Source organism: Aphidius gifuensis, linkage group LG5 (genome assembly GCF_014905175.1).
Source record: "Aphidius gifuensis isolate YNYX2018 linkage group LG5, ASM1490517v1, whole genome shotgun sequence".
Lineage (NCBI taxonomy): Eukaryota > Metazoa > Arthropoda > Insecta > Hymenoptera > Braconidae > Aphidius > Aphidius gifuensis.
The window spans coordinates 8,819,570-8,836,337 of NC_057792.1; the positions used below are offsets into that span (position 1 = coordinate 8,819,570).

At 29.7% G+C, this 16,768-nt stretch overlaps 1 protein-coding gene across 1 annotated transcript; it reads right to left on the bottom strand.

Annotated features, from left to right (window-relative positions):
* Window positions 1-11,038: 11,038 nt before the first annotated feature.
* On the bottom strand, window positions 11,039-16,441 carry LOC122857493 (kinase suppressor of Ras 2). Its single transcript, XM_044159686.1, has 7 exons — window positions 15,810-16,441; window positions 15,351-15,491; window positions 13,408-15,261; window positions 13,185-13,318; window positions 12,983-13,120; window positions 12,783-12,912; window positions 11,039-12,668 (listed from the first exon to the last, which is right to left on the bottom strand). The coding sequence occupies exons 1-7, from the start codon at window positions 15,960-15,962 to the stop codon at window positions 12,516-12,518; spliced, it is 2,703 nt and encodes a 900-aa protein (XP_044015621.1). The 5' UTR covers window positions 15,963-16,441; the 3' UTR covers window positions 11,039-12,515.
* Between the last annotated feature and the right edge of the window lie 327 nt (window positions 16,442-16,768).

Genomic DNA, 16,768 nt, shown 5'->3' on the forward strand with positions numbered 1-16,768 from the left:
AAATGATTTGTTTTTATTCTTAGAAGAAAAGTCGTGGGTTAATTTGTATTAATAATAACTGATTTTGTCCTTCAATGGAAAATAATAAAAAAATTGTTCGATGAAAATGTTTATTAACAATTGCTTGGCACCTTGGATAATAAATAATGGTGAATAATTTTTTATTTATTCTCGAAAAGAAAGTCGTGAGCTCATTTAAATCAATGAAAGCAGGATTCGTACTTTAAGATTATTCAAAAAACAATAGTTTACTCCAGAATTTAAATTTACAATTTGTTATTGTTATTTAGGATCAAATTCTGATTTTAGTGGTTCAAATGATCCCTCGCTCTCTTCAAATAAATATAGGGAAACAATCGAAAATATTCAATGTAAAAGGTGTGCATCTGTATATGATCATTTTTAAGTAATTTTTTTTTTTTTTTTCGTTTTTCTCGAGTTAAAATTTACAAAGTCTTATACCGGTAACACAACTTATTTTGAATCCTTTTTTTTTGTATAAAAAATTTCATTAATTGTTTTTTGTCTTATCATTGACAGTTGACCAACGGAAACGGCCGCTTGCGGCCGTCAACAACACTAGTATAATATAAGCAGCATTGAGGATGATTCATTTAAAAATTCTAACATTGAAAATATTTATTTATTTAAAACTGGTGTTACTTTAGTCAGGAAATCTTCGGGAATATCTAAATCTACTCATCTTAAAATTTCTACTGATGCTGAAATAGAACGTCAAATATATTTGAGAAAATTAAATTATGTGCAATTCAAATAGCTTCTTTAATCACATAACGTTAATATTATATTAGAAAGTTAACTTTGCTATTCAAATGAATCACATATATTATTATAAACATTTTTTTTTTGTTTTTATCATTAGTTTTCTTGATTAAAAAATTTTAATTCGATATTACAAATTTTATTTTCTATGATAATGTCTTTCATATGTACTTCCCGAGTGGAAATTGAATCCGGCTTGGCCGGATCCTGATCCGAATCGGATCCAGTATGGCTAAGGTAATCCAGATCCGGGTTTCCTGACCCTTTTCGGATCCGTTCTGGCTAAGGCTAACCGGATCCGGCTTTCCTTACTCTTACCTGATCCAAATCGGATCCAGATTGCCGGACTTTAATCGGACTTTATTTTTTTTTTCAAAGTTATCTCCGGGTTAAGTCAGGTTTGGCTAAGGCTAACCGGATCCGGTTTTCCTTACTCTATCCTGATCCGAATCGGATCCGGATTGCCGGAGTTTAATCGGACCTTATTTTTTTTTTCAAAGTTATCTCCGGGTTCAGTCAGGTTTGGCTAAGGCTAAGCGGATCCGGTTTTCCTTACTCTATCCTGATCTGAATCGGATCCGGAATGTCGGACTTTAATTGAAGTTTGTTTTTTTTTCAAAGTTAACTTCCGGATTCGGTCAGGCTTGGCTAGGGTAAGCCGGATCCGGTTTCCCTGATTTGAAACGGATCCAACTTAGAAGTATTTGAAAAAAAAAAAAAAAAATTAATTTCACAATGTCATTTTATTTTTTGATAATAATAAATACATTGTTGCATATATATAGTATTAATCATATCGAGTTTTTCTATTGTAATTTTGAAATAACTTTCTACACTTGTAAAGGATTTCATCGATTCCACGTACGCCACCGTGGTTAATAGGATAGAGTTGCCGACTTTGAACAGAATAGCCCCGAGATCGATCCCCGCAAAATCCGGAATTTTAGTTTAGTTTAGGTTGAATTTTCTAAGATAAAAATATTGTTAATAATGATTGTTAAAAAAAATAATTGAAAAAAGCAAATATATATTTTTTTTTAAATCAAAATTTTTTTAAAACAAAATTCGGATCCGGTTTAAATAGAAATTCGGATCCAGTTTAAGCATAAAATCGGATCCGATTTAAATGTAATTTCGGATACATAATTTGGTATCCGATGTAGCCACGGTGTCCTTATTGCAACCGGATCCAATTCGGATATGTAATCAGGTAAACCGGATCCGACCTGGATCCGAATCGGACTGAAATTTCCACTCGGGTTGAACAAATTAATCAAATAAATTACAGCATATTAGATTTAATTTTTTCAAGCTGTTTATTGAAAATATAAAAATTGTTACATGAAACGCGATTCTGCCTTATCTCGGGGTGCCGTGCGCTCCATCTATAGGTCCCCAGTGGCATCACTGGAACCCTATACTTCGATCGGAAAGACGAGTATTACCGATCGGTTAAGAGACAACTTAAGATCTAATGAAAGAGCGATTTCTCTCTTTATTTTTATTGTAAACAAACATTACTGTTTACAATGAATTATTAAAATTATTATCTGTTATTATTAACAACAATAAAATAATAAAGCATATGAATTTTGTTTATATGCGACAAGTGTCTAATAATTAATATTATTAATTAATTAAAATAATTATTAATATTATTATATTAATATATTGAATCATTGATTCTTTTTCGAATCCAAAATTTGCAAGACACTAAATTCTGTGTTTTCCACAGTTATTATTGATTACCAATAATTATATTGAGCCATTGATTCTTGTTCGAATCTTAAATTTACAAGATACTAAATTCGGTGTTTTCTACAGTAATTTTTTCTCAATAATAATATTATAATTGATTCAAATTCAAATTCCATTCTAATTCTGTTTTACCAGAATTTATCAAAATATATACGAATGATTCATCTCAAATACTAATTCTGTGTTTACCACAGTTATTATTTATCAATAATAATTATATCAATAATTTAATTAAATGATTCTTTTCCGAATCCCAAATACTACGACATGCATAATTCTGTGTTTACTACAGTTATTATTTATCAATAATAATTATAAAAATAATAATGTCAATCTATCAACTCATAGACTGACGTTATTTTAAATTATTTTTCTTTACAAACTCATTATACTTCTAATGAATGAATTGATGTTTTTTTATGTAACTTAGTTTCTAATCCTTTGATATGATGTATACATGAACTTTTAGTTATATATTCTCAATATTATAAGTACAATTATTATAACTAAAATTACCATTAGCTTTTAATATTGATAATTCATCATCCACAACTGTTGATTGAACCAAAACAACCATGATATATTTAAAATAATGATGTTGACACTCAATATTTATGTCCAACCAATAATTAATTATGGATTTTTCAACATACCTCTTACAATTTATTGTAAGTTCAACTAATCCATCCAATACCTTTTGTTTTAATGGATAAATGAATTTTTTCTTATAAATTGTTATAATAAATATATTTTCCAAATTGATCAATACAATCTGACAACTCATATTTTTCCACAACATAACCTATAACATATCAAGTATTTTTTGTTAATTTTTTGTTAACTGATGACATTACTGATCCATTTATACTATTATTTAACTTATCTATTTATGTAATTCATTTGTTTTATTAATATTTTAATGTTGTGTATGCTGTTGTTGATGTACTGATAATTGAATAACAACATGTTGACACCAAATACAATGACACAATAATAATGACACTTCAAGTTGATTTGATTGTTCCATCAGGTTAATGTTTTAAATACATACTCCAATGACGCTTTTATTATTAATGAGTTTTTAATTTATATCAAGTAATTATTGCTTTTAAGGGAGTTCGAACGACACTTGATTATCTTTAACTTTTTTTTAAATTTTCAGAGTATAGGTTTATGAAATAGTTATCTATCTTATGCCAAAATTTCAGAAGTCTATCCCCGCTAGTAAAATAGTTATTAATATTTAAAGTCAACAACTTTTAGCGTGTACGTTTACGGGAAAATCGTGAAATGTTAAAAAAAAAACAATATATATCAAATTTTTTACCGTGTTCTTGTCTCCACACCTAAATAAAAAACTATCTGTATGAAACTTTGAAATCTTAGAATAATTATAGAAAAAAAAAAAATTCAAATTCCCGGCTAGAAAGTTGAACAATCATTGTTTAAAAAAAAAAAAAAAGTCAAAGAGCGAAGGAGTGGAGGTAACAAAATACGTTTGTGTGCATATAGATACACACAATCGCACATGTATTGGTGGAAAACAGCACCGTCTACGCAGAAAAAAGTGAAGGGTGCCGCATAAAATTTTATAAATTTTTACTATAGCATTGAGAGGCCCACTAGGTCACATTTCTTGTTTGTACTTTTTTCGTTCGAACTCCCTTAATTGTTTTATTATATTGGAGAAGTATAAGCATGTATCTCTGCTTGGTGCAGCGTTGTGTCAATTGGACGGCCATCTTGACAGGTTAAAAAGAGACAGAAAGCACAATTATCCAATCACGCATGCGCGAAAAAATAAAACTCATTGTGGTAATTTCTTATTTTTTTTCAACTCTTTTTTTTTATAATTCGAAATTTTTTTTAAACGTCAATTAAAAAAAAAACTCAACAATTGACACAAGTTTTCCTGTAAAGTCTGTCTGTCCTGTATACTTTCCTATACAAAAAAATACTATATTAATTTTTTTTTATATAAAATAAATGGGCTTTGCCGGTAAAAAAGGGTAACTTGTGTTGACAATATCTTATATAATTATAATTATTAAAAAGTTTTTGAATTTTGAAAAAAAAAGAGTTGGGTGCAGTAGATAATATTAAAATACACTTACAGTTAAATTTTCAGAATTATTTGACACGTGGTTTTTGAAAAAAGTTGTTTCGAAATTTTTTTCAAAATTATCGACTTGAAAAAAAATTTTTGAATTTTGAAAAAAAAAGAGTTGAGTGCAGTAGATAATACTAAAATACACCTGCAGCTAAATTTTCAGAATTATTTGACGCGTAGTTTTTGAAAAAAGTTGTTTCGAAAATTTTCAAGGTGGTAAGGCAGAATCGCGTTTCATGTCGCCTTAAGATTATATATCGTATGAATAAAAAAATAAAAAAATTTATTTCACTCAAATTAATGATGGATCTATCGAAGCTTTTTAATTCAAAAATTTGCTTGTATTTTTTTTTTTTTTAAATGTCTTATTTGGTTTACAAGTTATGAAAATATTTGCACTACTTTTTATTATCCATTATACGATAATGAAATATAATTTGTTGAAAAAATTAAAATAAGTTGTAAAAATTAAGGTTGCATGTAAATGGATTTCCCTGAATTTAATTTTCGATTTTTTTTTTTAAATGTTTAAATGAAATAATTGTCTATTTGGTGGAATTTTTTCGTAATTTTCCTCTTCGCGAAAATCCAGATAATTAGTGTCAAAGTCGGCAACTTTAACACGCAAGCATAGGGAGTATAGGTACGTTTGCACTTGTATTTTTTTAAAACTCTTAATTTAAATTTCGATATTTCCGGTTTCAGCCGGCTGAATTACATTGAAAATCTGAATGTTTATTGCTGGACTATAGTATTAGTATCTGTAAATATAAGCCGGCAACACTCACACTACTTATGACGCATCAGTAAAGTGAAAAGATTTTAGGCATGAGAGGGCGCTATAATTTTTTTTTAGTGTTCCGCAGGACACTTATGTTTTCGCTTTTCTGTGACTTTTTGTTATTTCGAGATAAAACGTGAAGTCCTGAATCGAATTGGCTTGTAAGATGCTCATTTTCTTTATTTTTTTTGGCCAAAAGCAATCGTCATATTTATTTCCAATTTTGGGGCCGTATTAGATTTAATATGCCCATTTTTGGACAGGGCACAATTCCAAATATTGACCGATCAATTCCGGCAATGTTTTAATCGACGACGCTTCATCTGTAGAGGGAATATCCGAATTCAATGCCGTGGCCACCGTGGTGAGGGACGTGACTTATCATCTATACTGGTCTCCATGACCGTCCGTTGTCATTTTTATTTTTCGACTAGTTTCGTCTAGTTTTGCCATGTTGAAACAATGGACTTAGAAAAAAAAATTAAATTTTACAAAAAAAACTAAGTCCCTTAAAAAAAAAAAAATTTAGATATCTGGATTATTTTACTTAGCTAGATTTTTCACTTAGCTGTAATTGTAGCCACACAATCAATATCTACATTATTTTACTTAGCTAGATTTTTCACTTAGCTACATTTTTTACTTAGGTTCAATTATAGCCACACAATCAATATCGATATTATTTTACTTAGCTAGATTTTTCACTTAGCTAGATTTTTTACTTAGCTGTAATTGTAGCCACACAAACAATATCTACATTATTTTACTTAGCTAGATTTTTCACTTACACTGAAAAAAAAATTTTCTATCTGATATATAATTTTTGTTCTTGTAAATTTTTAGTATTGAATTATGAAAAAGATGTCTTGAAACAAAAAAAAAAATTCTTAATTAAAACCGTGAATTTTCTTGAATTGTGAAATATTTGATTTGAATTAATAGTAAATTGCATTTGATAAGAATAATATTGTTCTTGTATCAAAGAAAAACTTCTTGAATTAATGACTATTAAACGTATTGTATTAAAGAATAAATAATTCGAAATAATACGTCGATGTCTTGATTTGTGACAAAAGTGCCTTAATTATAGAAGTTGGCTTCTTGAATAAAATCAACTCACTCCTTAATACGATAACTTTATGTAACAATTCAAATCACTATTTACCTTAATTTTAGAAATTCGCTTCTTAAATAAAATCACTTTACTTCTCGATACAATAACTTTATGTCACAATTCAAATCAAAAGCTACCTTAATTTTAAAAGTTGGCTTCTTGAATAAAATCAACTCACTTCTTGATACGATAACTTTATGTAACAATTCAAATCACTATCTACCTTAATTTTAGAAGTTCGCTTCTTAAATAAAATCAACTGACTTCTCGATACAATAACTTTATGTCATAATTCAAATCGCAAAAGTATAAAATAAATTTTTTAATTATAAAAAAAAATTATTTATTTAATTTATCATATTATTAATTTATTCATTTGAGTGTTATACTTGTTTGATTTTTCAGCTGCTTAATATTTTATAAACAATTTTGTGTTCCGACCGAGATTCGAACCTACGATTACCTAATTCTACCTAACTATCAGATAGAAGTTTTATCCTTAAAAACAGAAAAAATTTTTTTCAGTGTAGCTAGATTTTTTACTTAGCTGTAATTGTAGCCACACAACCAATATCTACATTATTTTACTTAGCTAGATTTTTCACTTAGCTAGATTTTTTAATTAGCTGTAATTGTAGCCGAACAATCAATATCTACATTATTTTACTTAGCTAGATTTTTCACTTCGCTTCATCTAAGGCTAAGCTGAGTTCCTTTTTTTTCTAAGTACATTATTTTCAACATGGCAAAACTAGACGAAACTAGTCGAAAAATAAAAATGACAACGGACGGTCATGAAGACCAGTATGGACGATAAGTCACGTCCCTCACCACGGGGGCCACGGCACTGAATTCGGGTGCATCCTCTGTAGACTCTACGATATTTTTTTCAAATTTTACGTTCGTTTATTTTTTTTTTTATTCAACGACATGTAGTGTCACAAACTGTTTTTTTACAATATTTTTGTAAACAGCAAGAAAAAAAAAAAGAAAAAATCCTACGGAACACTCAGGGTGCACCTTGGGGAACTTGACTATCTTTTTTTTTTTTAATATGAGTTTATAAGCACCCTTGTGGACCCAAAAAGTCGCCCGATCATGCGATTTACATACAACCTTAAATGATATTTTGTTTTAAATTAATCTCGTTATTTATTCAAAAGAAAGTAAAGAAAAGGTCAAAATTGTTGATAATGTAATTTTATCAATTTTATATCGTCACACATAAAATTCCGAAAAATTATATTTTTTCTTTAATATATTTTTAGAAGTTGTTATTAGATTGGTGTCTGTCATATTGAGGTAACGAAGTTTACCCGAGTGGAAAAATTTTCAGGATTTCCTATTTGACCTGAGAACCTGATAGGAAACGGATCAGGATTCCTTATTCAGGAAACCTGACTCATTTCTGGCTCGAATCTGGTCAGGATACCTGAAGATTTTCTTAAGTCAGGTGACCTTATTCAATCCTGTTCAGAAAAGGAACGGGAAACCTTAACGAATTCTGAATAAGGTTCCCTGATCAGATTCTGACTAGAATACTATGGGTAAATGAATAAAAAAAATCTATTTTTTTCGATTCAGTTTTCCTGTTCAGAAAAGGAACAGGAAACCTGAGCATATCCTGAATAAGGTTTCCTGATCAGGTTCTGACTAGAATACTATCAGGATAAATATATTTAATAAATTGACTTTTTTCACACAATTTTCCTGTTCAGAAAAGGAACAGGAAACCTGAGCATATCCTGAATAAGGTTTCCTGATCAGGATCTGACTAGAATACTATCAGGATAAATATTTTGAATAAATTGACTTTTTTCACACAGTTTTCCTGTTCAGAAAAGGAACAGGAAACCTGAGCATATCCTGAATAAGGCTTCCTGATCAGGTTCTGACCAGAATACTGTCAGGATATATATATCAATTGAATTGACTTTTTTTACTCAATTTTCCTGTTCAGAAAAGGAACAGGAAACCTTAACGTATTCTGAATAGGGAATCCTGATGAGATTCTGACAAGAATGCTATCAGGATAAATATTTTTTGGATTTAATTTTAATTTTAATTCTAAAACAAAATGACAACGGACAATTTAACAAATTGTTATATTTTATTTTTACGTTAAATTTACGTCGCAAATTCTAATTTAAGTTTTTTTTAGCTGATGTAATTTATAAGTTATGTTACGTATATACAATCTTATCGTTCAATCTGTTTCATCATTAACATTGCTATATAGTAAATTAGTTAACCGATTTACAAAACATCAAATAATTTTTTTTTTAAATTACTTGATCCGTTTCAGATCAGGAATCCTGTTTCATTCCTGATCAGGTTACCTGGTCAGGTTTCCTGATCCGGTTCTGATCAGAATCCTAAAAAAAAGCGTTACATTCTGATCCGTTCCTGAACAGGATTCCTGGTTATATTCTAGTCAGGAATCCTGATCCATTCCTGTTCAGGTATCCTGGCTCTAACCCTACAATCTGGCCAGGTTTCCTGATCCGGTTCTGATCAGAATCCTTAAAAAGAGCGTTACATTCTGATCCATTCCTGAACAGGATTCCTGATCCGGTTCTGATTTGAAATCAGGTTCCCTGATCCGGTTCTGATCAGAACCTTAACTAAATTTCCACTCGGGCATTAAAAGTACTTGAGTCAAGATGATTTAGTCGATTAAAATCGAAGGCTACCACTGATAGTTTGGTAAGATTATTAAATATATTTTTTGGCAATGTTGTGAGATGATTGTTGTTTATACGAAGAGTTATGAGCTCCAATAAACCATTAAAAGTACCTGACTCAAGATCATTTAGTGAGTTTGAATTTAAGTCTAGGACTTAATTTATCAAGACCGTTAAATATATTTATTGGCAATGTTGTTAGATGATTATCATCTAAAGAAAGCTTTTTAAGTTCTAATAAACCATTGAAAGTACTTGAGTCAAGATGATTTATTTTTTCTAAAATCAACGATGAAGAGAAATTTTTCCGTCGAAACGATAAGGAAACGTTCAGAAATATTTCTTCGTGAAAAAAAACACACGTGGAGAAACATGTGAAAAAAATAATTTTACCGCGGAGAAATTCTTCCGAAATCAACGACGGGGAGAAAATTTTTCCACTCATTTCTCCGCATGGGTCAATTTGGGAGAAATTCGAAGTAATCGCGGAGAAATTCCGAGTAATCACGGAGAAATTCGGAAAAATACGGAGAAATATTTTCACCAGGGAACATTCTCGTTTCTCCAACCATGGATTATTTTCGGAAAAAAGTGGAGAAACGGCGGAGAAGTATTCTTACCAGAGTCCGACATTTTGTGCTCGTTGTATGGAGTGCACTGCAAAAACTGCGCCTTTGGATTATAGGCACTGTTCCATTGGATTCATGGAGCACTGCTCCGCTAAAGTTGTTCCTTTGATTTCTTGGTCCTGTACCTATATATTTGTTGAGCAGATTTCGGCGTTTCGGAGGCATGCAAATACATTATATTGTACTTTTATATCTGTTAGTCATGATATTTACATCATAAATATTCATTTATAACTATATATCTTTAGTTATCTATGACTTGATATCATGATCAGTTTTTCTGAGTCTGCGTTTCATATTGTACTATGTCAAAACTATATTAATACGCATATACTGTTACTGTATCGATCTTTATCGTCATAATATTCTCATTATTTATAAATTATTACTAAGTTCCTATATCTTTGTAATTACGTAGAATCGGATATTAACATATATGCATTCATATATATGTTAATTGTTTAATAGTTACTGATATAGAGAGGTTATGTTATGTGTATGCGTGTTTCTTTCTTAATTCGAGTGACGGCTCAGGCTGCTCAACGAATACAGTTGAACAGTACCTTTGAATTAACAGAGCAACTGGACCGATATCGGTGCTCCTTGAATATCATTGAGCAGCGCTCAATAAAATGTGCTCCATGAATCCAATGGAACAGTGCCTATAATCCAAAGGCGCAGTTTTTGCAGTGTGGGTATAAGAAGTTTCCGTCACTTCCGGGGTAAAAATCATCTATGACTTCACTCTGCTTATACCCACTCTAGTAAAAGTAGCATACTCTAGATAGCCGCCGTATTTCTAATAACCCCGACCACTGGAGTTAGTTCTCTTGATCTTCATCGTCAATAAACGCTTTCCTTAGCCACGTTTTTTCTGCGCAGACTATGCAGGCTATGCAGATTTATTAATATGCATGTGCAAATGACAGCTTTCTCTGAGGTCCAGCCATGTCGAAAATTTTAGGCAGTTTTAGGACAAGGGGATAAACAATAGCATAATTACTGACTGATAACAATTGATAATTAACATACGGGCTCTTCAATGCATCAATATTACTTCGACGATGAAACTTGGAATCAACCTTATAATACAGTTTAGGGATCGGTTTTATCATCTTAAACCGCTTAAATCTCGTCAAAAGTCAAAACCACCTTAAAATCAACCTAAAACACAGAAGCTGGTTCAAATAGTTTTATTCTTTATTTGATTTTTTATATTGTGATTTTACGAAATATTTACATTTTAATAATTTTAGATTAGATGAAAAGATTTTTTATTGACAGGAGTGTTGAGAAGTTTTTTTTCTTAACTTCACTTATAGTTTAAAAAATCGCAAGTGAATTTATTTTATTAGTTGCTTACATGATTATTCAAGACAACATAATTGATGTATTTTTTGATAGCAAAAGTTTTCATTGATTTTATATATATACCTATGAATTCAGATACTTATATATACAGAAGAAAATAAAATTTTAAATCTAAAAAATATTGCGGATATACTTATTGTATATCGTCGATTTTTTTTTTTTTTTTCTAATTAATAATGTGCATTAAATGCATTTTTTTAAAAAAACATAACGAAGTTGATAGTACATAAATATAAAATTAAATTATAGTTAATAAATAAAATTTATTCATTATTTCAATGAAAGATAAAAAAAAAAATGACTAGTAAAAGTTTATTTTATAATTGCAAATTGAAATGTTGACTTTATTTATTTTGCGATTCAATTGTATTTAATTTTAGCATACCGCAATTGAATCGAATGGCAATTTGTCAGATTATAGAAATTAGGAAGTTTATTTGATCAGTTATATAATAAAACTCACAATGCAATGATCATACCAAAATGAAATAATAATTAATTATAATTATAATATTTTAGCTATTAATTCATAAGTAGTTGAATGAATTTTCAACAATCCATATCAATTTCATGTAAATGAGTGAATGACTTTAGAAAAAATTTATTTACCTGAAAAAGCTTTCTACTTTTATTCTTTTTGCTTTTCTTTCAGTAAAATTTACTCCATTATTGGATATTTATATTGATAATATTTGCCAGCAAAAAAGTCAATTATACCTGAGCATTGCAATGGCAAAATTAACTTTCAAAGATTCATTAAATCAGCAATTAAATCATTTTAATTCTATCTTAAAAACGAAAATGTTAATTAAGAATTTTAATACTTTTCGTCAATACTTGTGTTGAAAAATTCATAGATTTTTTTAACAGATATTATTTGACTTTTATAATCCTTAATTGATACGTATCACTGTTAATTATTATTGTAAAAGATTTATAAAAATTCTAGGACTACCTGAATTTATTTTAATTTTTGTTTTACGAACAAGCACTTGATAATATGTCAATAACTTTTTTAAATCAATTACATTTATATTTCAGATTTTTTTTTATAGTCGTTATGCATAAAACAAGCACGTTTATCTAGACCGGAGAAAAAAAAAATTTTTAAGTAGCTATCTTGATTATTTACATTTTTTAAATAACTGTTTAATTAATTTTAATTAAATCTTCATTGAAAGTTATTACTATTATTCTTGTTCCGTTACTATTCAGTTCATTTAATTTTTATTGTTGTTATTGGTTTTTTTTTTAATAATTTCATAATAGTTTAACTGTTAAAACTTTAGAAAACTGATTCTGCTGAACGTGAAAGATGAATTGGATGTGATGGACTTCGTGCAAGTCTTTTACGAGGCAGCTTTTCAAGTGTCTGAAGTAATTTTGAAAAATCTGGCCGATTGACAGCACGATAAGACCAGCAAAGCATCAAGATATCCTGAATCATTGTAGAAAAAAAAAAAAAAAAAAAATATGATGTTAGTCGTTTTTTAAAACAACGACTCAATGAACGGCTTGAAAAATTATTTTCTTAATAAAAAAAAACAAGTACCTTGACTTCTCGAGATGCTTGAAGATTTGCAAGTGTTTGCTTCATGCCTTTACCAACTTGCCAGATAATTGCTTCTGGAGGTTGTCCCTTGAATGGCCATTCACCACATAGTAATTCGTACCACACAGTCCTTAATAATAATGTGTGAAAATGAAAATATTATTTAAAAAAAGATTTAAATATTGTAAATTAATATTTACCCAAAAGCATATACGTCAGATGATTCAGTAAATGGAAGTTCTTCTTGATCACGTGTTTGTTGAGGTCGAAGTCGACGTACAATTTCTGGTGCAAGATAACACAGCCAGCCTGGTGGTATGCTCAATCCATTACTTTTTCTAATGAATTAAATGAATTATTATTGACCTGTTCATAATTTAAATAATATAAATAAGCACTCACCTGTTACCATAACAAAGCTTTGTGACACTAAATAATCCAAAATCAGTAATTACAACTTTACCATTTTCTAAAAATATATTTTTACTCTTTAGATCCTTATGAACAATACCCCTCGCATGAAGATATCCCATTCCCTATTAATAATTATTTAAATTCATAAAATTTTAAAATTCATTACAATAATTAATTAAAAAATATGAAGAAAAAGAATATCTATTTTTACCTGAGAAATTTGCTGAGCAATAATAGTTGTTTTGTTCATATTAAATTTATCTTTTCTTAAATGAATATGTGTATACAATGTCATGCCTTTGCTCATACTTGTTACAATTGCAAGTCTTGGTGGCTTCATGCAAGCCCCCATAAACAACACTAAATTTTCATGTCTTGTTTTACGGAATGTAGCAACTTCTAATTTAAAAGCTTCGAGCGTTTTATCATCATCTGAATAATAATCCATATTAAGAACTTTAATAGCAACATCACCATGCCAATTACCTCTATAAACAGTACCAAATCTACCGGTACCAATTGGTTCACCAATTTTTAATTCATCATATGGTATTTCCCATTCTCTCATTGATAAACTATTTTGTCGGGGCCATCGACTATCACCTGGTTCACCATCAGATACTTGTGAATCTTGTGAATCAACTCTAACTGGTGTTCTTTCAGAATCAGTACTTACACTACCAGAACCAGATACACTAACAGTACGATCACTATCACTTGATATTGTACCCTCTAATTTATGGCCATGATTACTTATTAAACTTCTATCGTTTAATGTTACATCAGGAAAATGAAATTGTTGCTTTGTTGTTGTTTGATGATGTTGTGTTGTTGTTGTACCCGTTAATAATGCTGGACTTGAAGGTGTTGAACTATTACAACTTGATGTATTTGAACTTGAATCAGCACCTGGAAATGCTGGATGACTTGATGGATGTGGATGTGAACGTTTACGATCTTTACGATTTAATGAATTTATTAAACTTGATATATAATTTGGTGACATTATACCAGCTTTATTGAGTACTGGTGAATGAGTAGCCATTCCATCACCTTGTAATGTCCTTTTAAATTCATCAAATAATTCTTGTGGTAAACCACATGATGGTGGGACTTTTGACTCACAATCACGATGACATTTATATTTGCATTCTTTACATTTAAGACCCATAAATATTTGTTTATCGCAATAATCACATGTCGTCATCATGACAAATGCTTTTGTGAATCTATGTGATATAATATGTGCCATACCACGTGTAACTGTTGGTGTTCTTGGTGATTTTGGTATTTGTAAACTTGTTGTAGTACCTTTAAAACTATTATCATCACTTTCAGCACTTGAATATGGTGGTGATATAATGGGTGAATACGATGTTGATATTAATTTATCATTTATTATATCTGTCGTGTTACTACATATACCTGGTTCAGTTGGTAAACGTGAACGACGTGCACTAACATGATGTTGTGTTGTATTATTACCACAATTTATTGTATCACCATTTTCTAAACGATTTGCTAATTGAGATTCATGAGATTTTGATTTTGTTAAGGGAAATACATCAGGTTCATTTGATATTATTTGTAGACATTTTTGATTTTTTCTGCTCGATGGTGGTGTTATTGAAAATTCTGATATTGTTCGATTACTATATTTTATTGATACTAGGGTTGATGGTGGGCTATTTGTTGACAAACAGATAATTGATGATGATTGACCGAGTGTGTCATTATTCGTATTATTATTATTATTATTATTATTATAAGAAATAGTATCTTCAGATGGTACTGGAAATTTTGTTGTTCTTGAGCGTACTGGATGTGGAGATGTACCACTTTTCAAATGATGTCTATCCCATGAATCCCAATATAGATTCATCTCAACATTATCTTTATCACCATGCAATAAAACATCAATATAACGACGTAAATTGTGTAATGCACGACAAAGCCGTCGTAATTCTTCTTCACGACGCAAATTATTATCGCCTAACATGAAACTCAATTCACGTTCTGATTTTTCTTTTAGTGCTTCGAGAGTGTGAGCTTTTGAACATACAATCTATGACAAAAAAAAAAGAAAAAATAAATAATAATAATGATTTTTTTAATAATAATTTTTTGAATGAGTTGAATTTTTAGATTACTTACCTGAATTGACTCTTGTGTAAGACCAACTACCCTAAGCCATTGCTGAAGTGAAGGATATTGTCGCATTTCGGATGGCAATGAATCTAGAGGTAGTTTTGATTTTGTTACTAATTGTTTTGAATAAAGTTTTATCAATTTTCCCTGAAAATATAAACAATATGAGCGAATTTTATTAGCGAAAATAAATTTGTAAATAAATGTAGTTTAATTTTTTAGTTTTTTATGGGTTTGTTTAGTTTTTGGATTTTTGATTTATTAAAATTTTTATTTAAAAAATAAGACGTTATTAGTAGATTTATTACATGCACAAAATAAAAAAATACATTTATAAGATATTTTAATTATTTAAATTTAACTATATTATTAACTTTATTAAATGAATATTGTATAAGTATATCAAATACTTAATAAATAGAATTCATTGATTCAATTATACCTACTGATTTTTTTTTTCATTACCTCTAGAGTTCGTATTTCTTGCTGAGTCAATTCAGCAGTTGTTGAACACTGAGTTCTCAAACCCTCAAGTCTATCTGCAGATATGTCAATCATTGATTCACGATCACAAAGTGCACGTCGTATATCCTGTTCAGGATCATCGTTGTCCGCCATTCTAACCAGCACATGAACCCTCGATTAACGAAGGTGTTCCTCCTCGATAGGACAACTTTCGACGAGACAACCTTGTTACTTTATTTACTCACCTCATTTTACAGAAAAAAAGTTAACCTTTTCTTCAACATTACTTATTCCTTTGCTTTTATATTAATCTTTTTTATATTACTATTTTACAATAATATTTTTGGTTTTGTTTGATGTCAGGTATCTGACACTCCTTAGTCAACGCTTTAAGCGTTATGATATGGGGCTACATAATCTAGACTGAGACTTTTTATTAGTAGATAAAAATTACAAAGTCTAGAATTGATAAAAAATTTCCTCTATTTTAATGTCTCACTTTTTTCACTTAATTTTGTATTATTTTTTATATTTATACACTCATTACTAGCAAGCGATTTACAGTTTTACACATATCAATATTGACAACCATCTTGGCCGCCCAATCGGCAATCAGTAATCACCGACGCAGGGGTATAGCACTAAATGTTCCCTAGCTGTAGATTTTTCTCTCATGCGCAGAAACAGATTTTTGCAGATTTTTGAGTTTCGGCCTGCACCCGTATTCAGAGGATGTTCTCATTAGGGCTTTTTTTTCCGATGGCGGCGCTTGTGAACTTTTTATATAGATTTTACATAGAAGCTACAAGCGCCACCATCAGAAAAAAGCAATAACATCCTCTGGCGAATAACTCGGTTGTAATTTCATGATTAATCATGAAAGCTACAATTTTTTAAATAATTATACTTCAATTATAATTGAAATAAACAAACATTTTTGGTTAATATCAAAATATTTC